Source organism: Betta splendens, chromosome 9 (assembly GCF_900634795.4).
Source record: "Betta splendens chromosome 9, fBetSpl5.4, whole genome shotgun sequence".
Lineage (NCBI taxonomy): Eukaryota > Metazoa > Chordata > Actinopteri > Anabantiformes > Osphronemidae > Betta > Betta splendens.
In genome coordinates, this window is record NC_040889.2 from 3,374,311 (window position 1) to 3,401,005 (window position 26,695).

Sequence of the window (26,695 nt, forward strand, 5' to 3'; positions counted from 1 at the left end):
ATTATTAACAGGAGGACTGTTGTCCTCCTATCTTAATCTTGTTGACAGGTGCTGTTATCCTACACATCACCTAATCACATTTTACAAGGGTACCATAGAAAGCATCTTAACGCACAGCACACGGAATCTAAACAAATGGATGGAAGTCTTTTCTGTTTTACACGAATAATGGGACGTAGTTTGAAGGTTGCTCGCAGGGCTGTGCACAGACATTTTTGAGGGCAGTGACCTAACAAAAAACAAAAAAGTCACAAAAAAATCACAATAAAATTCAAGGCACGCTATTAATTTTCTGTCAGAATCATATCGATCAATCAATCAATCTTTATTCATATAGCAGTTTTCATACATAAAAATGCAGCACAAACTGCTTTACAGATACTCCTCCTCCCAAAAGGTTAAAATGATAGAAAATAATCAGAAAAATGATGAAGAGGGTGTTTTATTCACTCCTTCTTTTCCACATACAAATACACAGGGGAAGGATGACCTCCCAGTGGTGCCTAATCAAAGAACTTAATACAACAAAACAAAGCCTATCACCTCTAAATCTAACCAAGACAGTGCCAACAAAATGTAAAGTAAAGTTCTTCCTACAGTAACACTACAAACAAAGCCAAAACACAAAAGGGGACACAGCCGCTACGACTACAGTAGTGTGCCTGACATTGGGTATCGCTACCTGGTGCAATGTAAAGGGGCCCCGACTATGCCTTCAGTCACCTTCCCCCCCATTTACTACTCTCTTGACTGACGCGTCTCTCGTTCCCTGTGCTTGGCAGCTGGTTTTCTCAGCTCTCAACCTCTGGGTCTCCCATCTCCTCTCCCCTTCCTGCATCCATGTGGATTTCTTTTATGGACAGTAGCAAGTGGCTGATGTCACTCCTCCCAGGAACTGCACACAGAGAGCAGAAAACACACAAAAAAACAGTTCCCCCTATTGGCATTTGAAAATATAAAAATATATATATATAAATATATTTACACAAAAAAACAGTTCCCCCTATTGGCATTTGAAAATATAAATAAATTTCTATTTAAATGTGAGTTTCCATCATCCAGTCACACTCAGGTTTTGGTCAAACAACTATCTTATCTGTATATGCCTGCTCTGGCTGATCGATTGCTCACTCTCTTACTCTCCACAGTGTGGAGTGTCTGTGAGCATTTCTGTATGACATCAGACTATTTAGTGGCAAAACAGGATGACAACGAAGACACGGCTTATAGAGGAAAGACGCATCTTAAACAATCTGTCTGTGACCAAACTGTCTCCCGACTCGTAACCTATTACCTATTAAAGTCTCCCTTTAATGACCAGCCTCCTCCTGTTTCTTTTGAAAAGACGGACAGAGATCTGTCTGAACCACCGACATTTTAAATCCCCAGAGTAGTAGAACGTTTTCACATTAGAATCAGAATCAAAATCAGAATCAGAATCAGAAAAGCTTTATTTCCTGTAGAGCGCACTATACAGAACGAGGAATTTCACAGTGAGTCATTACTCCATGTGTTCCATGTGTTCTGGCTCCCTGAAGTGAAGTAAAGCAACAGGTGGAACAGTCATGTGTGAGCATGAATGCTAGGTGGAAGTGCCTCCAGCCAGTGCTACTGCGTCCCAATACTAATGAGCTTGGTACAGTCCATGAGGTTTGTTGTGTCAGAGACAGGAGCTGAAGGGAAGAATGGCTCGGCTCCCTCACATCCACCTCTGTGTCGTCACTGGCTGTAGCGCAAACACACCAGCTGAGCTGTAGACCCATGTCATTGTGTGTGTCTTGGGCGGTGGTGGAGGATGATGTTTCCTTGTTAGCCTACACACTGAAGCAACTGGGTACGAGGAACAACTGTTCCTTCTTAATGTGCTGTGTCAGACATTAAGAATTATTTCCTGTAAACTTACCTGGTTTCCTGTAAACAGAGATGGATGGGGCTCAGTGATCACATGATCCAGGTACAGGAGCAAAAACCGAAAGTGTTTAGTGAGTTCAGACTCCATTTTGAGAGAACAGAGCAGAAGGAGGAAAAGTTAATTATTGCCAAGAATAGGACGAAAAGTTGAAGAGGTGAGTGTATGGACCCCAAAGCCTAATTTCTTACATTCATTAGAGGGTTAACAACATACTGTTACTGATTCTGTTTGTTAATATACAGAAACATGAGACACAATCTTTTGTCAAACTAATACTGACAAGATCCGTATGTGAGGAGTTGTTCAGGGTCAAGCTCTGGTTATTTGTCCCGGTCGGATGGACATTCTATCAGATGTTTGTTCTACATATGTTTACTCTATATTTTGTGTCTTCTTGAAGCTTTATACTGAATCAAACACCTGTAGTCGCAGACAAACTGCTGCTGCAGCTAAAAATCACTTTAACAGGTCTTGTCATTATTCATGTAAAAAATGATAAAAACCTGACTTATTATTTAAACCACGTGAAGATATTTCCTTTAGCAAAAGAAACAATGCGCTGAAACTGTAAAGAAGCAAAGCAGGATTAAGATCACGCTGATGAGACGTCAAATACGTTGATCTTAACATGATGTTTACTAATGACAATATTAGACAAAACTGAAAAAAGTCTTGTTAAATAAGACAGTAGATTTGACCTGTTTTTTTCTGTTTTGTCGTTCCATAGCATCAGGCTGATTTGGGTTCATGTCACTTTTGAGTCAGTTTATGCTTCCTTATTTTTTGTGGCTCCAACCTGCTCAACTGGTTTTCCTGTAAACAGAGACGGGGCGGAGCCTTAGTGATCACTTGATCCGGGCACAGGCTCAGGTACTGAATGAGGTCCAGAAATGTGGTAGTTTTCTGCTTTTCTGTCAGGTTTCTGATTTTTCCAGTGACCACGTTAACTGGTGACTGACTGCTTGCTTGTCGTTCAGTTGTTGGAAGCAGGAAGCAGCATGTTGACTTTTTCGTCACTACAGGAGCTACATAAACAGATGTAAACAGTGTTTGGAGTTGAACTAGAATCAGTCTGATGCTGTTTGATTGTAGTTACGGAAGCAGCTGAAATCAAACTAGGACTGATGTTACTGAGTGTCTTGACGAAGCCAGTGCTCGTTTATCACTGAGGAGCACATGCACTGGGCCCATAGCTGCAGCATTAATAGCTCCACACAGTGGGTCACTAACATAGTTCTAGTCATTAGTGTGAGATGCTGGACACCGAGGCTCTGAAAAAGTGACCGTATGAAACCAGGGTCCGCTGGGTTTAAACATTCTCTATGCGCTGTTCACCAGTTCACCTTCGTCACAGTCTTTGTGTTTGAAAAAGCAGCTGGTGCAGCTTACTCTGTCTCCCACTGTCTGACAGCATCCAGCTGAAACTGATATGAACCAGAGAAGAAGAGGAAAGTAAAGGAGCAGATGTTGATGATAAAGGAGGATTTGAGTTGATGTGCAGATGAATGATTTGTGTTTCGTCTTCACATGCGAAGGTAGACAGAGTGAATCCAGCAGCATGAATCAGTGTGAGGACAGAGAGGAGGGAGCCCCTCCCTCTAAAACCAGTCTGTGTGGGGACCATGAGAACCAGAACAAAGCTCAGAGGTGAGGATTCTGCATCCAAGTCACAGGCGCATCCCTGATTTAATGTTACTGCTCATCTATGACTCAGCATTTGAGAGTCATTGTAGGCGTTTTTTTTAACAGGTCCCACCAGAGACAAGGATGTTCTGGACCTGGACCCAGCTGTGTGTCCTTCAAGAGCAACTGGTCAAAAATTGGTGCTATCGTTAATTTTAAAGACCAACCTGTATCAGAGTCGCAGTGAGTTTTTGTCACTTTGAACATTCTGAACAATCAGAGCTGACGTCCAACTATGAATGAATGTGGGAGCTGCCCAGTTCAACCAGTATAATCCCAGCAGACTCCTTGTTCCAATACTTCAGCCTTGTTCAGTGGGGGACACAGAGATATATGTTGTTGTTGAGCTGAGACTGAAGCAACTGACTGACAGTAAACCTTCACGACAACAGGAAGTCTTTGACTCACTGCTCACGTCCAACATCACTTCATGAACCTTTACCTTGTCACGTCTTGACTTATTGTCCGCTTTTATTTTGAAAAGACTTCCTGCTAAACGTCATATCATCAGCTGTTCCCCGTCAGTATCGGTTCTCATTATCCACACCTGCACTTCATCTGCAATCAGTCCACCCTGTATTTAAGCTCCACCTCTCACCCCTGTAAATTGCCAGATTGTTTAGTTCGTGTCACCTCTTTCCAGTGTTCATTGATCTAGTCCCGTCGTGTACTGTGTATCTTGTTTTTGACCTCCGATTCTGAGCCTGCCTAGTCCCTGCCTGCCTTGTCTGCCCTGGTTTCCTGATCCTGTCTGTTACCGACCTTGTCTGCCTGCCTGACCACGACTCTATGCCTGACGGATTGGTATTGTAAATCAGTCTCTCGTGTACGAACCTTGCCTGTCCCTGACGCCGATTCTGCCTGCTCCTGTATATGCTGTATGGACTGTCCGTGTATGACCCTGCCTGATATCGACACTGAGTTGGAATAAATTCCTATTGCTATTCATATCCCAGCCTGTCCGTGCCTGTGCATGTGGGTCCGCCGCCTTGACGTTCTGACATACCTTGTGTGTGTGTGTCTCTGTGTGGACTCATTCTTCATGGTTCCTCCACAGAGTCGACCAGCAGAGCTCAGAGGTTCCCAGTGGTCAGTCTGCCCATCAGCACCAAACACACCTGGACTCCATATTTATGGTCTGTACATGTACAACTCCTCTGTGCTCAATGCTTAATCATCTCCATGTTGCACTTTTTAGACCAGAGGATTGTCAGTGTCCAATGTGGATCTGATGTTTGGCTCCATGGTTTTAGTTGGATCAGGTAATTCATATAGTTTCTGTTCCAGCTGTTGGAGGAAAACATTGTCACATTTGTGAAGAAGGAACTGAAGAAGATGCAAAAGGTTCTGAGTCCTGATTATCCAGAATGCTTAGTGAGCCAGAGGGAGGATGAGGAGGAGTTGGATGGTGAGGACGAAGACCAGAGGAAAAGCAGCAGAGACGCATTTCTGAAGATCACAGTGAACTTCCTGAGGAGGATGAAGCAGGAGGAGCTGGTTGATTGCCTGCAGAGTAAGAAGATTTATCTCTACATTTACCATTAGAGACACAATAACACATTTACTGATGTGTTGGAGGTTAAGTTGGTTAAATGTGGACCAGTCAAACAGCAAATTTCTTCTGTTGACTGTTTTTTCATGTTCATTAACACAAAGACTTGACTCAATGAAACAGAGATTTGTTGACACATCACACTTTGACTTCTTTGTGTCTTGTTGGATCCAGATGTGATAGTTCCAGTTCCAAAGCCACGGCCCATTACATATTACCAGCAGATGCTTCAGTCAAACCTCCAAGACGAGTTTCTGTGTGTGAAACCAGGCTGGTCAGAAGATGACCAACGTCTTGACGACCTCTACACAGAGCTGTACATCACAGCTGGGCCGGATTCACACATCAACACACAGCATGAGGTCCAACAGATTGAGATAACACAGCAGAGGCAAAGATTAGCAGAGGAGCCAGTGAAGCCCAGTGACCTGTTCAAACATCCCCCCCGTAAATACAGACGCATCAGAACAGTGTTGACCAATGGAATCGCTGGGATTGGAAAAACAGTCCTTGTTAACAAGTTTGTGTTGGACTGGACCCAACAAAGGTCCAATCAGGACGTGCATCTGATTTTCCCCTTCACCTTCCGTCAGCTGAATCTACTAAAGGGACAGAAGTTTAGTTTGTCAGAGCTCATTCATGAATGTATCCCAGAAACTGAGTCCATTAGCCTGGAGGCTCTGAATTACATCTTTACACATCTACAGTCATCAGGAAACAGCAACTATGACAAGAGCAGGTTCAAACTTTTGTTTGTGTTTGATGGACTGGACGAGAGTCGCCTCCAACTGGACTGTAGCACCAGTAAAAAGGAGACGGGTCAACGTAATGTCACAGAGTCCACCTCAGTGGACGAGATGCTGACAAACCTTATCAGAGGAAGACTATTACGCTCTGCTCGCATCTGGATCACCACACGACCTGCAGCAGCCAATCAGATTCATCGAGACTTTGTTGACATGGTGACAGAGGTCAGAGGGTTCACTGACCCACAGAAGGAGGAGTACTTCAGGAAGAGATTCACAGATGAGGAGCAGAGCAACAGAATCATGTCCCACATCAAGTCATCACAAAGTCTCCACATCATGTGCCACATCCCAGTCTTCTGCTGGATCACTGCTACGATTCTGGAGGAGCTGCTGGAAACCAGAGAGGGAGGAGACCTGCCCAAGACCCTGACAGAGATGTACGCAGAGTTCCTGGGTTTTCAGATGGATCAGACTAAAGACAAGTACGGACCAGAAGAGAGCAGTAACTACATCAAGTCATTAGCTAAACTGGCTTTTAAGCAGCTGCTAAAGGGAAACTTGATCTTCTATGAGGGAGATCTGAAAGAGAGTGGCATTGATGTCAGTGGAGCCTCAGTGTCTTCAGGAGTGTTCACTGAGATCTTTAAACAGGAGCGAGGGAGGAAAGCCAAGAACAAGATGTTCAGCTTTATTCATTTGAGTGTTCAGGAGTTTCTGGCTGCTGTTCACATGATGCTTTGTTACACCAACGGGAAGATGGATGAACTGAAGGAGTTTCTCAATAATGTTCTCCAGTCCTACATTATCCCAAAGATAGACGACCTCTTGTACAAAACCATTGCTAAGTCCCTTCACAGTCAAAGTGGCCACCTGGACCTGTTTGTTCGCTTCCTTCATGGCCTCTGTCTGAAGTCCAATCAGAGAACCTTAGGAGGTTTGCTTGGTCACACAGAGAATAGTCCAGAAACCATCCAGAGAATCATCAACAACCTAAAGGAGTTGAATAGTGATAGAATCTCTCCAGACAGAGGCATCAACATCTTCCACTGTCTGATGGAGATGAACGACCATTCAGTCTATCAGCAGATCCAAGAATTCCTGAAGTCGGAGAACAGATCAATTAAGAAACTCTCCTTGATCCAGTGCTCAGCTCTGACCTACATGCTGCAGATGTCAGAAGAGGTTCAGGAGAAGTTTGACCTGAACAAGTACAACACATCAATAGAGGGACGACTGAGACTGATCCCAGCTGTGAGGAGCTGTAGAAAGTTTAAGTAAGTCCAATGTTAACGTGATCTACAGCAACATGAAGCTGAAGCCTCAGTGATAAAGAGAAACACTTCACACACACAGAATCTAAAATCTAGAGTGAAAACATAAACTACTGCTTCCTAGAAAACGTCTTTGTTGAGGATCAGATCAATGCAGCTATAATGTAAGTTAGTGAACATCAGGATAATCTGTCTTTCTTTGCTTGATGAATGCAAGCAATGGATTTTAAGTGAAATCCAACAGAGAAACTGGTGCGGTGGGTAGCACTGTCGCCTCACAGCAGGAAGGTTCTGGGTTCGATTCCCGGAGGCGGCCCTGGTGCCTTTGTGTGGAGTTTGCATGTTCTCCCCGTTTTTGCGTGGGTTCTCTCTGGGTTCTCCTCCTTCCTTCCACAGTCCAAAAATGTGCATTAGGTTGACTGGACTCTCTCCATTGCCCATAGGTGTGTGTTTGTGTGTGTGTGTGGTTGTTGCCCTGTGATGGACTGGCGACCCGTCCAGGGTGTACCCTGCCTCTCGCCCATAGCCAGCTGGTTTATAGCTCCAGCACCCCCCTGTGACCCCGCATATGGGAATAAGCGGTTTAGAAAATGGATGGATGGAGTTTCTGCTAAAAGCTTTTGACAGTTGATATGTGATCACAACTGACGATCGTTTCTTTCAGTGGATGAAGCATCTGCAACATGTTTCCACGATCTGTCTTTGGTTCTTCTGGTTCTGTCCACACACACTACACTTTGGTTCTAATCTCTGGGATCTGGAGGAAGTAACAGAGCTTCACACACTTTGATGGATGAGACCAACTGAGCTACAGCTGCTTCAGAATCAACATTCATGAAGTCAGTTCACATTTATAGACTTTATATTTTCTGTCATCACAGACTTTCTGGCTGTGGACTCACAAAGACTCACTGTGAAGTTGTAGCCTCGGCTCTGAAGTCCAACCCATCACATTTGACACACCTGGACCTAAGTATCAACAGCCTGTGGGACTCAGTGAAGGTTCTGTGTGCTGGACTGGAGAGTCCTCACTGTCGACTGGAGACTCTGAGGTTAGTGTTTTTCCTGGTTCGTGTTTTTCAGCTCGTCACTTCAAACGTCTCCACTTGAATCTAGAATGACAAGAGACTTGTGTCAGAAACCTGCAGGAATGAATGACAGTTTGTTGTAAATTTATAAAGTCTATGAGACTCTTGAACAGACAGGCTATTTAAACTCTTAAACACAAAAAAAAGAACTTTAAAATCAATATGGAGTCACACTGGGAGCCAATGTAAAGCAGTTAATATAGGGGTAATGTGGTCATACTTTCAGAAACCAGTCAGGCCGATAAAATAGGGACTTGCTGATCCCAGCATAAAGTGCATTACAGTAGTCCAATCATGATGTAATGAAGGCATGAATCCATATTTCAAAATTACGTGCAGACATGATGGGCTTTACTTTAGCTACTTGCCTCAGATGAAAAAAAAGCTTGTTTTGATGACTGATTTAATATGTGGTTCGAGATTGAAGTCCTGATCCATCGTAGCTACCACGTTAAAAACTATGCGCTGCCCCTGCTCGGGTGGGGCGATGCCTGCCCTTTTCAGATACTAATAGAGAACCAAGATTCACAGGGAGTGTATGGTATGTGGCCAGATGGCATTTTTTGCCAACAGACTGAATCATGCCCACAAATAGATAAAGCCCATGCCAACAGACTGCTCATGGATGGACATTGAACAAACATTTTGCAGAAATATTAAAGTTGCAGATCTACCATTTATCAGCACCGAAATCAAACACCATAGTTTCTATCAGAGCATTAGCATACGAGCATCTCTGACATCCTGGTGGGATTTTCTTAAAATTACTGGATCTTCGCTTACTCTTTGCCAAAACACATCTCTCTGGAACAATCCAGACATCATACAAATCAAAAAGGCAATACACTTTCCAACTTGGCATATCAAAGAGATAACACATCTGAAACATGTTTTCACAAGAGACAAGTTTACCTCTTTTGAAGAATTAGTTTCCCACTAGGAAATCACCAGTGCCAATTTCTTAGAATACCAACAACTAAAGTCAATACTTAATGCAAAAACTAAGAATACTCCTATCCCGATGCAACAAGAACAAATGTAATTTTTTGCTTATGTCACATAATGTGAGATTTTTTTTTATAAGTGAAGCTTGGCAAACAAGATTTCAAAGACAGGATGCAGAGATTCAACATTATATATTTTATTGACAAAAGATTGTAGCAATTAACAGCAGAATTATTCAGTTCTCACTTCCTTTTAAATACTTCCGCATCTACAACACATCGGATTACGCCTTGTAAAACTGTAAAGACTATTTAGATCGTATACAGATGACAAAACATTGACGAAACATTGTCAAAGCATTGCCGAGGATAGCTAACATGCTTTTCCATGCCTCAAACATCTGCCATAACTACAGTAGTAGTGCTTGGTGATTGCACACCACTATCTTGTAAAAAATCAGCTCTGAAGTCCAACCCATCACATCTGACATAACTGGACCTGAGCTACAACAACCTGCAGGATTCAGGAGTGAAGCATCTATGTAGTTTTCTGGAGAGTTGTCAGTGTTGACTCCATGTTTTAGTTCTGTGTGAGCTTAATGTGATCATGAGGTCAAATCACCTTTAGTAATGATCACATTCAGCTGTTCAATGACTGAAAGGAAGGAAGTAAAGATGTCAATAAGTGCTGATGATGGTTTAAAAGAGAAAATGTGATTTAAAAGTTTGATGACGTTTGACTGTGACTCTTTGAACTGACTGAGACTAAATAAAGACACTACAGTACGAAGCAGCTACAGAATCTGCATGGAGCAAAACAGAAGCAGGAGAGAATCAGCAGCAGCTTCAGAACAGGACACAGAACTAAATAGCTGAATGAAGCTCATGATCATCAAACGCCACAGACAGTGGATGATGTTTGATTGGAGGAGGAGCAGAGAAGAGGAAATGAATCCTAGCAGCATCACACAAACACCATGACTGAGAGCTTGGAACCTATGGAGACACTTTGGTCCACACGAAAGCATGTGTGGAGTCACTGTCTCTGTTCTCTGCTGGTGACAAAGCCTGAGGTTCACTGGTGTTTATCAGAGACCGGAACATTTCAGTCATGATCTTATAAAGGGTTCTGTCACCTGTTACGTGCACGCTCTTCATCTGGCTGCACACGCCAAAGCGGAACTTTACTAGCCACCCATGTCAGGGAGGCTGCTAAAACCTGAACTGCTAACCCTGCTCACTCAGAGCCCTGGCCAGACCAACCATACAAAATCCCCTACTGGGGAACCAGCTAACAGGACAACACGGGAGAGGACCGACTACAGGACAGAACTAGACTTACTAATGGATTTAATAATCAAGATCAAACAAGCAACAATAATGAACACACAGTTTACATAAACTGAAAACTACTGTAAGGCAGGACTGAAGTTCAGAATGTTAAAGTAGAACTAAAAATCACTGCCACATAGGATGGGATATCACAAAATAAATGTAAACTAACCACATGCAAGACACAAAGGACCAAAAGCAACAGACAACAAGACAAGACAACATAAGGGCACAAACCTCAGACCACGACAAACAGCATAAGAAGGTAACATGGATGGTGAACTGGCAAACACTGGACTCAAACTAGGAATTCAAATACTAGTAACACAGGTGACACTAATTACAACACAGAAACTAAAACAGGAAGCCACATGACATCAAGACTAGACAAAGCAAGGCTCCTCCAGCAGGCTGGAGGGCCGGATCACAACATCTGAATTAAGACAACATGGAGCAAACCAATGAATCACAATAAAGACACAATAAAGATGTTGTTGAAGAATCTGAGAAAGTCATGATGACACCATGAGACACAATAGTTTCATCTGACTCTGTTTTCTACTGTGTGACAAACCGCCGGTTTGTTTCCCACTGAGCAGCCCCGGACTGTGCACACACACACACACACACACACACGCACCAGCTGATTGGCCGCAGAGAGCGGGTGCACACGCAATCGTGCGGCCATTTGGACATTTCACCACCATTACATCTTGTTACGCCTAAACCACATACACTTGTCACTTTTGTTGGTTTTGGTTTCTTGTGTCAGTACTTACGTGTCGGGAGTAGTCGGACTCCCGCGTCGCGCCGGCAAAACCGGACAGCTGGGCGACGCTCACTTTTGACGTCATTGCAGTGTCGCCTCGGCGCGAGGCGCGGGTCCGACGAAACCACTTTTGTTTGTTGTTATTATTTGGTCCTAGTCATTGTTTGTGGGGTATTCTTATGTTATGAATCTGAGAATTATTGTGGGAATATGGGTGATTAGTTTAGACTTGTTTAAAGGTGAATATTGGGATTATAAATGTTTAGTTTCCAGAACGTTCTGGAGAATGGTTCCACCCAGTTGAAGGGGGCGGGGCCAGGCCTTTAAGAAGAGTGGCCAAACTCCCTTGTGGGGGAGAGTAGACTGGACGGAGAGCGAGTTGGTTTGTGAGAGAGTGTTGCCGAAGAGAAGAGACATTCCTTTTATTTGAGCAGTTTTTTTCCAGGTTGATTTCCTCATCCATAGTTGTCCTTATCATTCTGTTTTTTTCTTTTTTTTGTCTGTTGCACCGCGGGGTCTTTGGAGCAACTGTAAATACTGCACCTGATTCTTTTCTGCACTATACTTTTGGGCTGAATAAACTCACTATCTGCGAGCAAGCCATCTTTTTTTTTGGTTGTTTTTGCACGGCGTTCCACGTCTCGAGTGAGCAGCAGAGCTCACTCACCACAGTTGGTGTCAGAAGTGGGATGGCTACTCGCAAGACAGCACCGAAAGGCAGAAAACCTGGACCTAGGCTGCGGTCGCAGGGGAAGGTGACAGCTGTGATGCAGGATGATGAGGACTGGAAGTCGGACGGGAGTGCAGAGTCGGTGATTCCCGGTGCCAAACCTGAGGAGGGAATGGTCTCTTTGATGCAACACTTCTTGAACGCACAGCAGCGCAGAGAAGAGCGGTTTCTGCTGGAGCTCCGGGGCCTACGGGAGTCCATTGTGGAGGCAGCTAGGCCGGACTCAGATGGAGAGAGTCCACGTTTGGAGCTGCCAACGCCAGCTGCTTCGAGGGTAGCTAGTCAGCGCAGAGCGGGCTACCACAGAGACTCCCCAGGTGTGCCAGTGCTGAGAGGGCCGCCCCAGCGGATGGAACCAACGATGCCATCTCTCCAACCTGGCGATGACATCGAGAACTACCTTCGACGGTTTGAGCGCCTAGCCAGGACCTGGAGGTGGCCTGAGGAGGAGTGGAGTTGTCGGCTAGTTCCACTGTTAACAGGACGAGCATTGGAGGCTTACCTGGCGATGGACGAGGAGCAGGCAGAGGTGTACGACGAGCTGAAGGAGGCTTTACTTGAGAAGTACGACATTTCACCTGAGACGTACCGACAGAGGTTCCGGTCAGCCACAGTTCCGGCAGGGGAATCGCCGACGGAGACCTACCACCGCCTGAAGAACCTGTACGAGCGTTGGGTTCGACCGAGGGAACACTCCAAGGAGGAGATTGGTGAGGCCATAATCCTGGAGCAGCTCCTAAGGGTTCTTCCGGTTGAGACACGCACCTGGGTTCGCGAGCATGAGCCAACGGCAGGAGTGGCAGCAGCGAAACTGGCTCAACAGTACCTGAATGCTCATCGCGGGACTCTTCGCACTCAACCACCATCAGGTACTGGGCGCACCCACCCGGGGGTGGAACGGAGAGGTGCGATGCCAGCAGACTCTGCACCAGGCTGGAATCCGCCAGGAGGAAGGCCCAAAGAACTGGTGTGCTTTTACTGTCAGCAGACAGGGCATAAAGCGTCTGTGTGTCCAGCGCGCAAAGCTAAACTGTCGGGGTACTGCTATGTCCCAAGAGAAGGGGATGTCAAGCTGCGCAGGGGCCGTGAGAGTCTCTCGGCATGTCATGTGACTGTGAATGGATGCTGCCTACAGGCTTTATTGGACACGGGGAGTGCCTTATCAATGGTCAAATCAGGTTTTGGGTCAAATGTAGACTATGTGAATACAGTTGGGGTGCAGTGTGTTCACGGGGATGTGAAGCGGTATCCGCAGGCCGAAGTACTATTAGAAGTACAAGGGCAGACATACCTGCTAATGGTGGCTGTAGTGGCTAGTCTACCGACAGACATGATTTTGGGCCGTGATTTGCCAGTGTTGTGTGACTTATTACAAAGCACCGAGAGGAGCACGGGAAATGTTGACTCTGTGTTACCAGGTCATCTGTCATGTCCGGCCTTTACGCGGGCACAAGCCAGGGCAGGACTCCAACCTCTACCAGACATGGATGAAAGTCTGTTGCAGGGTGGAGACAGAGGCCCAATAAAATCACGCAGACGGAAACGTCTGGAGAAGTACCTGGGCACACCAACCTCGGAGGTTGCTGCAGAGTACCCGGAGGGTATTGGTTGGCAAGAACCAGAAAATATAGCGGAGCTACAGAAAGGGGATGTGACGTTAAAAGCTATGTTTGAAAAAGCGATGTCTGATCAACCCTCTAACCTATGTGAAGAAAAATGTGTGGTTAAGAATGACATTTTGTATGTACAAGCTGGGGATAAATCTCGCCTTGTTGTCCCGGCTAGCTGCCGCCCACTCGTCTTACACCTAGCACACTCTGTCCCGTGGGCTGGTCACCTGGGCCAACAGAAAACATTTGCACGTGTTAGCTCTCGGTTTCATTGGCCAACATTGTATGCTGATGTTCGCACCTACTGCAACTCTTGCCCAACCTGTCAGAAGACCAGTGCTGTGCCGCGGCAGCACAGGGCCCCATTGCACCCTCTCCCTGTGCTCTCTGAGCCCTTTAGGCGGATCGCCATGGACATTGTGGGACCGCTGGAGAAAAGCAGTGCGGGACATCGCTACATCCTTGTCATCAGTGATTACGCAACAAGATATCCGGAAGCTTTCCCACTGCGCACAGCAACTTCACCAAACATCGTCCGTGCCCTGGTACAACTTTTCTCCCGGGTGGGAATACCTGAAGAGATCCTGACAGACCAAGGCACCAACTTTACATCGCGGCTGATGGGGCAGTTGTACCAGCAACTGGGCATCACTGCCATCAAGACAACCCCATACCATCCACAGACAGACGGACTAGTAGAAAGGTTCAACCAGACACTGAAAAACATGCTACGGAAATTTGTGGCGGATACTGGAAAAGACTGGGACAAATGGCTGCCATTTGTCCTCTTCGCTTACCGAGAAGTCCCCCAAGCATCCACCGGGTTCTCACCATTCGAGCTTCTCTATGGTTGGCAGGTACGGGGACCGCTGGATCTGCTGAGGGAAAGCTGGGAAGAGGGTACGACAGCCAAGCCAGAGGAGCGAGGCATCGTGCAATACGTACTGGAGATGAGGGAGCGACTCGAGCAGTACAGAGACCAGGCAAGGGAGAACCTGCAGGCAGCACAACGATCCCAGAAGCGGTGGTATGATCAGCATGCACGACTACGGCAATACCAACCAGGCCAGAAAGTGCTACTTTTGCTACCTACCTCAACGAGCAAACTTCTGGCAAAATGGCAAGGCCCATATACCGTGGTACGCAAGATGGGGCCAGTAACATACGAGGTCCATCACCCAGACAAGGGAAAGGCAAAGCAGACCTATCATGTCAATCTTTTGAAGGAGTGGAAGGAGTCACCGGAGAAGAAACCTGCGTCAGCCATGCTGGTACGGAAGGTGACGGGTGAAGAGGAAGAGGACGGTGTGGAAGGTGCGGAAAGGAAGATGTCTGTGTTGGATTTGAATCACCTAGACGACATCAAGCGCCAGGAGTTGCAGGGTCTATTAGACCAGTTTCCAGCGTTGCTTCGTCAGAGGCCGGGGCGAACAGCGCTGATCCACCATGCCATCCACCTCACAGATAACACGCTCTCCAGGCAGAGGCCGTACCGGGTACCGGAACGTTTAGTGGAGCCATTGAAGGAAGAAATTAAGATGATGAAGGAGCTGGGAGTGATTGAGCCATCTACAAGCGAGTGGTGCAGCCCAGTGGTGATTGTCCCGAAGAAAGACGGGTCTATCCGTGTCTGCATCGACTTTCGGAAGCTCAACGCCCAATCCCAGTTTGACGCCTACCCAATGCCACGGGTAGATGACCTCTTGGAAAGGGTGGGAAAGGCCAAATTTATAACTACCTTGGACCTCTGCAAGGGCTACTGGCAGGTTCCCTTGGATACAGCATCAAGGCCTTACACAGCTTTCAGGACTCCGGCGGGCCTTTACCAATTCACGGTCCTACCGTTTGGGCTGCACGGGGCCCCAGCCACGTTCCAGAGGCTGATGGACAGGGTCCTACAAGGATGTGAGGAGTGGGCCGCTGCCTATCTGGACGACGTTGTCGTCCACAGTAGCTCATGGGAGGAGCATCTGTCCCACCTGCAACAAGTGCTGCAGAAGATTGCTGAGGCTGGCCTGACCCTAAACATGGGGAAATGTGAATGGGCAAAACAGGAGGCACAATACCTGGGGTACCATCTGGGCAATGGACAGCTACGACCCCAGGTCAATAAGGTGGAATCCATCTGCCAGAGCCCAAGGCCGAAGACCAAGAAGGAGGTGAGGTCATTTCTGGGCCTGGTGGGATGGTACCGGAGGTTCATCCCGGACTTCGCCTCCATAGCAGCACCCCTAACGGATCTGCTGGGTAAGGGGGGTACCAAACCCCATTCGGTGGACTGAGGACTGCGAGGCAGCATTTAGGGCCCTGAAGGAGAAGATGTGCTCCAGGCCAGTGTTGCAGAGCCCGGACTTCTCCCAAGGTTTCCTGGTCCAAGTAGACGCGTCAGCGGTGGGTCTAGGAGCCGTGTTGGTCCAGGGACCCAAGGGAGAAGAAAAACCGATAGCTTACCTCAGTCGCAAGCTATTACAGAGAGAGACCCGCTATTCAGCGGTAGAGAAGGAGTGCCTGGCCATCAAGTGGGCCTTGGAAAGCTTGAGGTACTACCTCTTGGGAAGGACATTCGACCTTGAAACGGACCACAGAGCGTTGACTTGGCTGCATTCCACAAAAGACCACAATGCCAGGGTCATGAGATGGTACCTGTCGTTGCAGCCGTTCAACTTTAAAATTCGGCACAGACCTGGACGCCTGAATGTGGTAGCAGACTACCTGTCAAGGAACCCGACAGGCACTCTGCTAGGAGAGGGGGAAGGTGGTGTGACAAACCGCCGGTTTGTTTCCCACTGAGCAGCCCCGGACTGTGCACACACACAAACACACACACACACACGCACCAGCTGATTGGCCGCAGAGAGTGGGTGCACACGCAATCGTGCGGCCATTTGGACATTTCACCACCATTACATCTTGTTACGCCTAAACCACATACACTTGTCACTTTTGTTGGTTTTGGTTTCTTGTGTCAGTACTTACGTGTCGGGAGTAGTCGGACTCCCGCGTCGCGCCGGCAAAACCGGACAGCTGGGCGACGCTCACTTTTGACGTCATTGCAGTGTCGCCTCGGCGCGAGGCGCGGGTCCGACGAAACCACTTTTGTTTGTTGTTATTATTTGGTCCTAGTCATTGTTTGTGGGGTATTCTTATGTTATGAATCTGAGAATTATTGTGGGAATATGGGTGATTAGTTTAGACTTGTTTAAAGGTGAATATTGGGATTATAAATGTTTAGTTTCCAGAACGTTCTGGAGAATGGTTCCACCCAGTTGAAGGGGGCGGGGCCAGGCCTTTAAGAAGAGTGGCCAAACTCCCTTGTGGGGGAGAGTAGACTGGACGGAGAGCGAGTTGGTTTGTGAGAGAGTGTTGCCGAAGAGAAGAGACATTCCTTTTATTTGAGCAGTTTTTTTTCCAGGTTGATTTCCTCATCCATAGTTGTCCTTATCATTCTGTTTTTTTCTTTTTTTTGTCTGTTGCACCGCGGGGTCTTTGGAGCAACTGTAAATACTGCACCTGATTCTTTTCTGCACTATACTTTTGGGCTGAATAAACTCACTATCTGCGAGCAAGCCATCTTTTTTTTTGGTTGTTTTTGCACGGCGTTCCACGTCTCGAGTGAGCAGCAGAGCTCACTCACCACAGTTGGTGTCAGAAGTGGGATGGCTACTCGCAAGACAGCACCGAAAGGCAGAAAACCTGGACCTAGGCTGCGGTCGCAGGGGAAGGTGACAGCTGTGATGCAGGATGATGAGGACTGGAAGTCGGACGGGAGTGCAGAGTCGGTGATTCCCGGTGCCAAACCTGAGGAGGGAATGGTCTCTTTGATGCAACACTTCTTGAACGCACAGCAGCGCAGAGAAGAGCGGTTTCTGCTGGAGCTCCGGGGCCTACGGGAGTCCATTGTGGAGGCAGCTAGGCCGGACTCAGATGGAGAGAGTCCACGTTTGGAGCTGCCAACGCCAGCTGCTTCGAGGGTAGCTAGTCAGCGCAGAGCGGGCTACCACAGAGACTCCCCAGGTGTGCCAGTGCTGAGAGGGCCGCCCCAGCGGATGGAACCAACGATGCCATCTCTCCAACCTGGCGATGACATCGAGAACTACCTTCGACGGTTTGAGCGCCTAGCCAGGACCTGGAGGTGGCCTGAGGAGGAGTGGAGTTGTCGGCTAGTTCCACTGTTAACAGGACGAGCATTGGAGGCTTACCTGGCGATGGACGAGGAGCAGGCAGAGGTGTACGACGAGCTGAAGGAGGCTTTACTTGAGAAGTACGACATTTCACCTGAGACGTACCGACAGAGGTTCCGGTCAGCCACAGTTCCGGCAGGGGAATCGCCGACGGAGACCTACCACCGCCTGAAGAACCTGTACGAGCGTTGGGTTCGACCGAGGGAACACTCCAAGGAGGAGATTGGTGAGGCCATAATCCTGGAGCAGCTCCTAAGGGTTCTTCCGGTTGAGACACGCACCTGGGTTCGCGAGCATGAGCCAACGGCAGGAGTGGCAGCAGCGAAACTGGCTCAACAGTACCTGAATGCTCATCGCGGGACTCTTCGCACTCAACCACCATCAGGTACTGGGCGCACCCACCCGGGGGTGGAACGGAGAGGTGCGATGCCAGCAGACTCTGCACCAGGCTGGAATCCGCCAGGAGGAAGGCCCAAAGAACTGGTGTGCTTTTACTGTCAGCAGACAGGGCATAAAGCGTCTGTGTGTCCAGCGCGCAAAGCTAAACTGTCGGGGTACTGCTATGTCCCAAGAGAAGGGGATGTCAAGCTGCGCAGGGGCCGTGAGAGTCTCTCGGCATGTCATGTGACTGTGAATGGATGCTGCCTACAGGCTTTATTGGACACGGGGAGTGCCTTATCAATGGTCAAATCAGGTTTTGGGTCAAATGTAGACTATGTGAATACAGTTGGGGTGCAGTGTGTTCACGGGGATGTGAAGCGGTATCCGCAGGCCGAAGTACTATTAGAAGTACAAGGGCAGACATACCTGCTAATGGTGGCTGTAGTGGCTAGTCTACCGACAGACATGATTTTGGGCCGTGATTTGCCAGTGTTGTGTGACTTATTACAAAGCACCGAGAGGAGCACGGGAAATGTTGACTCTGTGTTACCAGGTCATCTGTCATGTCCGGCCTTTACGCGGGCACAAGCCAGGGCAGGACTCCAACCTCTACCAGACATGGATGAAAGTCTGTTGCAGGGTGGAGACAGAGGCCCAATAAAATCACGCAGACGGAAACGTCTGGAGAAGTACCTGGGCACACCAACCTCGGAGGTTGCTGCAGAGTACCCGGAGGGTATTGGTTGGCAAGAACCAGAAAATATAGCGGAGCTACAGAAAGGGGATGTGACGTTAAAAGCTATGTTTGAAAAAGCGATGTCTGATCAACCCTCTAACCTATGTGAAGAAAAATGTGTGGTTAAGAATGACATTTTGTATGTACAAGCTGGGGATAAATCTCGCCTTGTTGTCCCGGCTAGCTGCCGCCCACTCGTCTTACACCTAGCACACTCTGTCCCGTGGGCTGGTCACCTGGGCCAACAGAAAACATTTGCACGTGTTAGCTCTCGGTTTCATTGGCCAACATTGTATGCTGATGTTCGCACCTACTGCAACTCTTGCCCAACCTGTCAGAAGACCAGTGCTGTGCCGCGGCAGCACAGGGCCCCATTGCACCCTCTCCCTGTGCTCTCTGAGCCCTTTAGGCGGATCGCCATGGACATTGTGGGACCGCTGGAGAAAAGCAGTGCGGGACATCGCTACATCCTTGTCATCAGTGATTACGCAACAAGATATCCGGAAGCTTTCCCACTGCGCACAGCAACTTCACCAAACATCGTCCGTGCCCTGGTACAACTTTTCTCCCGGGTGGGAATACCTGAAGAGATCCTGACAGACCAAGGCACCAACTTTACATCGCGGCTGATGGGGCAGTTGTACCGGCAACTGGGCATCACTGCCATCAAGACAACCCCATACCATCCACAGACAGACGGACTAGTAGAAAGGTTCAACCAGACACTGAAAAACATGCTACGGAAATTTGTGGCGGATACTGGAAAAGACTGGGACAAATGGCTGCCATTTGTCCTCTTCGCTTACCGAGAAGTCCCCCAAGCATCCACCGGGTTCTCACCATTCGAGCTTCTCTATGGTTGGCAGGTACGGGGACCGCTGGATCTGCTGAGGGAAAGCTGGGAAGAGGGTACGACAGCCAAGCCAGAGGAGCGAGGCATCGTGCAATACGTACTGGAAATGAGGGAGCGACTCGAGCAGTACAGAGACCAGGCAAGGGAGAACCTGCAGGCAGCACAACGATCCCAGAAGCGGTGGTATGATCAGCATGCACGACTACGGCAATACCAACCAGGCCAGAAAGTGCTACTTTTGCTACCTACCTCAACGAGCAAACTTCTGGCAAAATGGCAAGGCCCATATACCGTGGTACGCAAGATGGGGCCAGTAACATACGAGGTCCATCACCCAGACAAGGGAAAGGCAAAGCAGACCTATCATGTCAATCTTTTGAAGGAGTGGAAGGAGTCACCGGAGAAGAAACCTGCGTCAGCCATGCTGGTACGGAAGGTGACGGGTGAAGAGGAAGAGGACGGTGTGGAAGGTGCGGAAAGGAAGATGTCTGTGTTGGATTTGAATCACCTAGACGACATCAAGCGCCAGGAGTTGCAGGGTCTATTAGACCAGTTTCCAGCGTTGCTTCGTCAGAGGCCGGGGCGAACAGCGCTGATCCACCATGCCATCCACCTCACAGATAACACGCTGTCCAGGCAGAGGCCGTACCGGGTACCGGAACGTTTAGTGGAGCCATTGAAGGAAGAAATTAAGATGATGAAGGAGCTGGGAGTGATTGAGCCATCTACAAGCGAGTGGTGCAGCCCAGTGGTGATTGTCCCGAAGAAAGACGGGTCTATCCGTGTCTGCATCGACTTTCGGAAGCTCAACGCCCAATCCCAGTTTGACGCCTACCCAATGCCACGGGTAGATGACCTCTTGGAAAGGGTGGGAAAGGCCAAATTTATAACTACCTTGGACCTCTGCAAGGGCTACTGGCAGGTTCCCTTGGATACAGCATCAAGGCCTTACACAGCTTTCAGGACTCCGGCGGGCCTTTACCAATTCACGGTCTTACCGTTTGGGCTGCACGGGGCCCCAGCCACGTTCCAGAGGCTGATGGACAGGGTCCTACAAGGATGTGAGGAGTGGGCCGCTGCCTATCTGGACGACGTTGTCGTCCACAGTAGCTCATGGGAGGAGCATCTGTCCCACCTGCAACAAGTGCTGCAGAAGATTGCTGAGGCTGGCCTGACCCTAAACATGGGGAAATGTGAATGGGCAAAACAGGAGGCACAATACCTGGGGTACCATCTGGGCAATGGACAGCTACGACCCCAGGTCAATAAGGTGGAATCCATCTGCCAGAGCCCAAGGCCGAAGACCAAGAAGGAGGTGAGGTCATTTCTGGGCCTGGTGGGATGGTACCGGAGGTTCATCCCGGACTTCGCCTCCATAGCAGCACCCCTAACGGATCTGCTGGGTAAGGGGGTACCAAACCCCATTCGGTGGACTGAGGACTGCGAGGCAGCATTTAGGGCCCTGAAGGAGAAGATGTGCTCCAGGCCAGTGTTGCAGAGCCCGGACTTCTCCCAAGGTTTCCTGGTCCAAGTAGACGCGTCAGCGGTGGGTCTAGGAGCCGTGTTGGTCCAGGGACCCAAGGGAGAAGAAAAACCGATAGCTTACCTCAGTCGCAAGCTATTACAGAGAGAGACCCGCTATTCAGCGGTAGAGAAGGAGTGCCTGGCCATCAAGTGGGCCTTGGAAAGCTTGAGGTACTACCTCTTGGGAAGGACATTCGACCTTGAAACGGACCACAGAGCGTTGACTTGGCTGCATTCCACAAAGGACCACAATGCCAGGGTCATGAGATGGTACCTGTCGTTGCAGCCGTTCAACTTTAAAATTCGGCACAGACCTGGACGCCTGAATGTGGTAGCAGACTACCTGTCAAGGAACCCGACAGGCACTCTGCTAGGAGAGGGGGAAGGTGGTGTGACAAACCGCCGGTTTGTTTCCCACTGAGCAGCCCCGGACTGTGCACACACACAAACACACACACACACACGCACCAGCTGATTGGCCGCAGAGAGCGGGTGCACACGCAATCGTGCGGCCATTTGGACATTTCACCACCATTACATCTTGTTACGCCTAAACCACATACACTTGTCACTTTTGTTGGTTTTGGTTTCTTGTGTCAGTACTTACGTGTCGGGAGTAGTCGGACTCCCGCGTCGCGCCGGCAAAACCGGACAGCTGGGCGACGCTCACTTTTGACGTCATTGCAGTGTCGCCTCGGCGCGAGGCGCGGGTCCGACGAAACCACTTTTGTTTGTTGTTATTATTTGGTCCTAGTCATTGTTTGTGGGGTATTCTTATGTTATGAATCTGAGAATTATTGTGGGAATATGGGTGATTAGTTTAGACTTGTTTAAAGGTGAATATTGGGATTATAAATGTTTAGTTTCCAGAACGTTCTGGAGAATGGTTCCACCCAGTTGAAGGGGGCGGGGCCAGGCCTTTAAGAAGAGTGGCCAAACTCCCTTGTGGGGGAGAGTAGACTGGACGGAGAGCGAGTTGGTTTGTGAGAGAGTGTTGCCGAAGAGAAGAGACATTCCTTTTATTTGAGCAGTTTTTTTTCCAGGTTGATTTCCTCATCCATAGTTGTCCTTATCATTCTGTTTTTTTCTTTTTTTTGTCTGTTGCACCGCGGGGTCTTTGGAGCAACTGTAAATACTGCACCTGATTCTTTTCTGCACTATACTTTTGGGCTGAATAAACTCACTATCTGCGAGCAAGCCATCTTTTTTTTTGGTTGTTTTTGCACGGCGTTCCACGTCTCGAGTGAGCAGCAGAGCTCACTCACCACATACTGTTTCATCTTTGATTCTTTTTTCAGATTGAGTGGCTGCAGTTTGACAGAGATCAGCTGTGATTCTCTGGGCTCATCTCTGAAGTCCAACCCGTCACATCTGACACTACTGGACCTGAGCTACAACAAGCTGCACGATTCAGGAGTGAAGCAGCTGTGTGGTTTTCTGGAGAGTCGTCACTGTCGACTGAAGACTCTGAGGTCAGACTTAAAGTGATGTGAACGTTGTGCTGACACATATGGCTGATGTTGTACTGATCCACACTGAGGGTCTTCATGGTAAAGTCTGTTTTCTTCTTCTGTGGTTTCGTCCATTCTCTGTTTAGTTTTAGTTTGATTTAGTCGTTGTTTCATTATTTTATTTCATCAGAGAATAAAAACAAAACCAAGTTTAATGAGTCAAAAAATATCAAATCTATGATTAGTAGCTGATGCTCCTACACTTTTTTTAAGGCTCCATCATGTTGATTCAAGCGGTGGAGCTGCAGTGTTGAAGAGGTGAAGTCGTGTGTGTGTGTGTGTGTGTGTGTGTGTGTGTGTGTGTGTGTGTGTGTGTGTGTGTGTGTGTGTGTGTGTGTGTGTGTGTGTGTGTGTGTGTGTGTGTGTGTGTGTGTGTGTGTGTGTGTGTGTGGACCTTCTAGGTTCTAAACTTCTACTTTCTTCTACTTTCCAGCTCCAAACACACGATGACATACTGAATGGTTTCAACTCACTGTTTGTTTGCTACTGTTTCATCTTTTATGCTTTATTCAGATTAAGGAACTGCAGTTTGTCAAAGATCAGCTGTGATTATCTGGCCTCTCTAAAGTCCACCTTGACAAGATTGGCAGAACTGGACCTGAGTGATAACGAGCTGAGGGATTCAGGAGTGAAGCAGCTGTGTGGTTTTCTGGAGAGTCATCATTGTCGACTGGAGACTCTGAGGTCAGTTCACTTCCTGTTACTGTTTTAGGTTCTAGATTCTGATTGTCACTTTGGTTCCACTGAATGAGCATTAAACATTAAAACACAAACAACAATATTCTTTATATGTTGAATCCAAATTGTTTCTTACAACCCCAAATCCTAAAGTTCTTTTATAATACACTATTAAAAACGATCAAAACTGTCCAGAAGTCTAGTAGTGGTTTTCATAGTGATTATTTCTGCGTCTATACATCCATCATCCCAACAACTTGTTCCGGTCTGCATGGTTCTGGAGCTGATCCCAGCTGTCACTCGTTCCATCTTAACCCACATCTTCATCTTTCAGACTGAGTGCGTGTGACCTGTCAGAGAGAAGCTGTGACGCTCTGTCATCAGTTCTCAGCCCTCAGTCATCTAGTGTGAGAGAACTGGACCTGAGTAACAACAACTTGCAGGATTCAGGAGGAAAGTTACTGTCCGCTGGACTAAAAAGTCCTCACTGTCGACTGGAGACTCTCAGGTCAGGATTCATGAAGCTAAAGATCATCTATGAAATGTGCAGAACAGTCACACATTGTCTGTAAAGTCCTTTAATGAGCTCAAACTACAGAACCAAGTTATTAAACATGCAGTAAGTGTAAACTGTGGAGGATCAATAACATTTCTGTGTAAACTTTTTAAACACATATATTACTGTAGATGAGATGTGAAATGATTTAAACTCCTCAATCTTTGTTTTACTGGTTGTTCACCAGGTTTGTCAGTATCTGACTCTAGTTTCCAGACTCTCTTTGTCACGTTGGTGATGATCAGATCACATTTCAAGCAGAAACCTATCCACTGTAGATGATAAAATCTGCCTCTAATCCAAACTGTAGTATGTAAATGTGCTTTAACATTGTGTGTGTTCAGGCTGTCAGGCTGTCTGCTCTCGGAGGAAGCTTGTGTCTCTCTGGCCTCAGCTCTGAGCTCCAACCCCTCCCATCTGAGAGAGTTGGACCTGAGCTACAATCATCCAGGAGACTTAGGAGTGAAGCTGCTGTCTGCTGGAGTCACGGATCCACACTGGAAACTGGACACTCTCAGGTATGGACACAACTACACACAGTGTCTGATGGAGGACCAAGTAGGAATGTGGAGCTTTATAAACTTAGAACCCAGACTTGAAGTGTGTGATAATAAACACATTCAGACTTCCTGTGGTGTCACATTAGTTTGGTGGTGACAGCGTGAGACTGAAAGCAGGTGTCTGACACCAAAGCTGATGAAGTGAAATAGAGAAGTCAAAGCTTTTCTCCACATCACCTCTTGCTCCGTAGATTCCAAGATAAGGATTCAACTCCTTAGTGGTTGCTGCATGTCCATCCCTACATACAAGCCTCCATCTGAACACAATCCTACAGCATTGTGTGTGTGAGAGCCATGTAATGTCCATATCCGCTTGTCTCTGAACCCCTCCTCCTTTCAGGGTGGAGCCTGGTGGAGTTCGATGGTTGACACCAGGTCTGATCAAATGTAAGTGTGTTTTTACTGAGATCAGCATCAGTCAACCATCTTCAAACTGTCATGAGTCATCATCAAACTGATGTTAGATCAATAACTTCAGCTGGATTGTGTCTTGTTCTCTCCTTCAGATTTCTGTCAACTCACCATCGACACCAACACAGTGAACAGGAAACTACAGCTATCTGACAACAACAGGAAGGTGACATGTGTGGAGGAGGATCAGTCATATCCTGATCATCCAGACAGATTTGACCGGTGTTCTCAGCTGCTGTGTAGTAATTGTCTGACTGGTCGCTGTTACTGGGAGGTTGAGTGGAGAGGAGGAGTTTATATATCAGTGAGTTACAGAGGAATCAGAAGGAAAGGAGGCAGTAAAAGGTTTGGATTCAACGATCAGTCCTGGAGTCTGTTCTGCTCTGATGATGGTTACTCTGTCTGGCACAATAACATAGTAACATCCGTCTCCTCCTCTGTGTCTGACAGAGTATCAGTGTTTGTGGACTTTCCTGCTGGTTCTCTGACCTTCTACAGAGTCTCCTCTAATAAATTGATCCACCTTCACACGTTCAACAGCACATTCACTGAACCTCTTTATCCTGGATTCTGGTTCTGGTCTGGTTCCTCAGTGTCTCTGTGTGACGTGTCATCATAACAGAGTTTGATCCTGTCAGAGAAACTTTGTCACTGTTGAACATAGTTCAGTCTGTTTATGTCTGTCTCATTCTCAGATATATGATTAAACCATTTTCTTTCTAAACCCGTTCTAAATGGTTCCTTGTGAACTTCTACCTCTTCATCCTTTAAAGATGGAAGTGCTGATTATTCCAGGATCAGATGTTGAGAATTTTTTATGAAGTTGTTTTCCAGTGAATATCAGGATGTTTGGGTTTAACATGTGAAAAACTGACATTAGAGAAGAATCACTGAGCTGAATTAGTGAGAAACTTCCAGATGTTCACAGATGATTTTGAACAAAAACTGTTGATTGAATGTTTCTGATCATTTTCTGTCCCTCTAGTAGAAAAGAGCAGCTCAGCGTCACATTAAAGTGCTTTATTTGCCTTTAACAATAAATGATCACATGGTATAATCACAATATAGAAATGTCCATCACTTTGAACTATGATTATATTACAACAATCATCATGATGTAACATGAGCCATAATAGATTCAGTGTCACATGATAAACGTCCACATTCTGTATATACTAAAATAATAATGTATGTATAATAATGTATATAATAAATATTGCTCTTTCTCGTCATCCTGCTTTGGTGTAAGTGTCCATCAGTCTGACATGAGTGACTCCCAGCTGGCCTCAGCTGTTCCTACTTCTCTCTCAGGCTGAAGATTTTGCGCCCTTCTCCCTGCATGCATATACGTGCATGCTTTTTTCTGAGAGGGCTTGGAGTGTCGCCCCCCTAGCTGGTGTAGCTCCGTGCAGGTGCCCCAGTCGCCCACACTTAAACCGCCACTGGCTGGAAGGATTCTTTGCTAGGAGGCTCCCTCACATTGCTTCTCCTCTGATGGACACAAACTTTATTTTCTCATTTCATCTATTTCTCTGCGTCCTGAATCCTCCTTTGGTTCCAGTTTGACCTCTGAGGCCTGTTTTCTCTCCTAATATCTCGTCTCCAGCTCTGATCTTCCTCATCCTCATGTTATGTGCTTTATCATCAACGTCTGTTTCTCTGAG

The 26,695-nt window shown here is 47.3% G+C and overlaps 1 protein-coding gene across 6 annotated transcripts; it reads left to right on the forward strand.

Moving 5' to 3' along the window:
- Window positions 1-1,800: 1,800 nt before the first annotated feature.
- LOC114861305 (NACHT, LRR and PYD domains-containing protein 12-like) lies at window positions 1,801-26,268 on the forward strand. 6 transcript variants are annotated; one of them, XM_055511360.1, is made up of 14 exons: window positions 1,801-2,066; window positions 3,448-3,559; window positions 3,646-3,778; window positions 4,653-4,731; window positions 4,883-5,108; window positions 5,322-7,170; window positions 8,049-8,219; window positions 22,614-22,787; window positions 23,040-23,084; window positions 23,340-23,510; window positions 23,839-24,012; window positions 24,405-24,578; window positions 24,961-25,007; window positions 25,127-26,268. In XM_055511360.1, exons 2-14 carry the CDS (start codon window positions 3,535-3,537, stop codon window positions 25,648-25,650), a joined length of 3,792 nt encoding a protein of 1,263 aa, XP_055367335.1. In that variant the 5' UTR covers window positions 1,801-2,066; window positions 3,448-3,534; the 3' UTR covers window positions 25,651-26,268. The 6 variants fall into 6 exon arrangements, with proteins under 6 accessions (XP_055367335.1, XP_055367334.1, XP_029016205.2 ...); XM_055511359.1 differs by having other exon boundaries at window positions 3,662-3,778; XM_029160372.3 differs by lacking the exon at window positions 23,040-23,084 and having other exon boundaries at window positions 1,802-2,066; window positions 3,662-3,778.
- The last annotated feature ends 427 nt before the right edge of the window (window positions 26,269-26,695 follow it).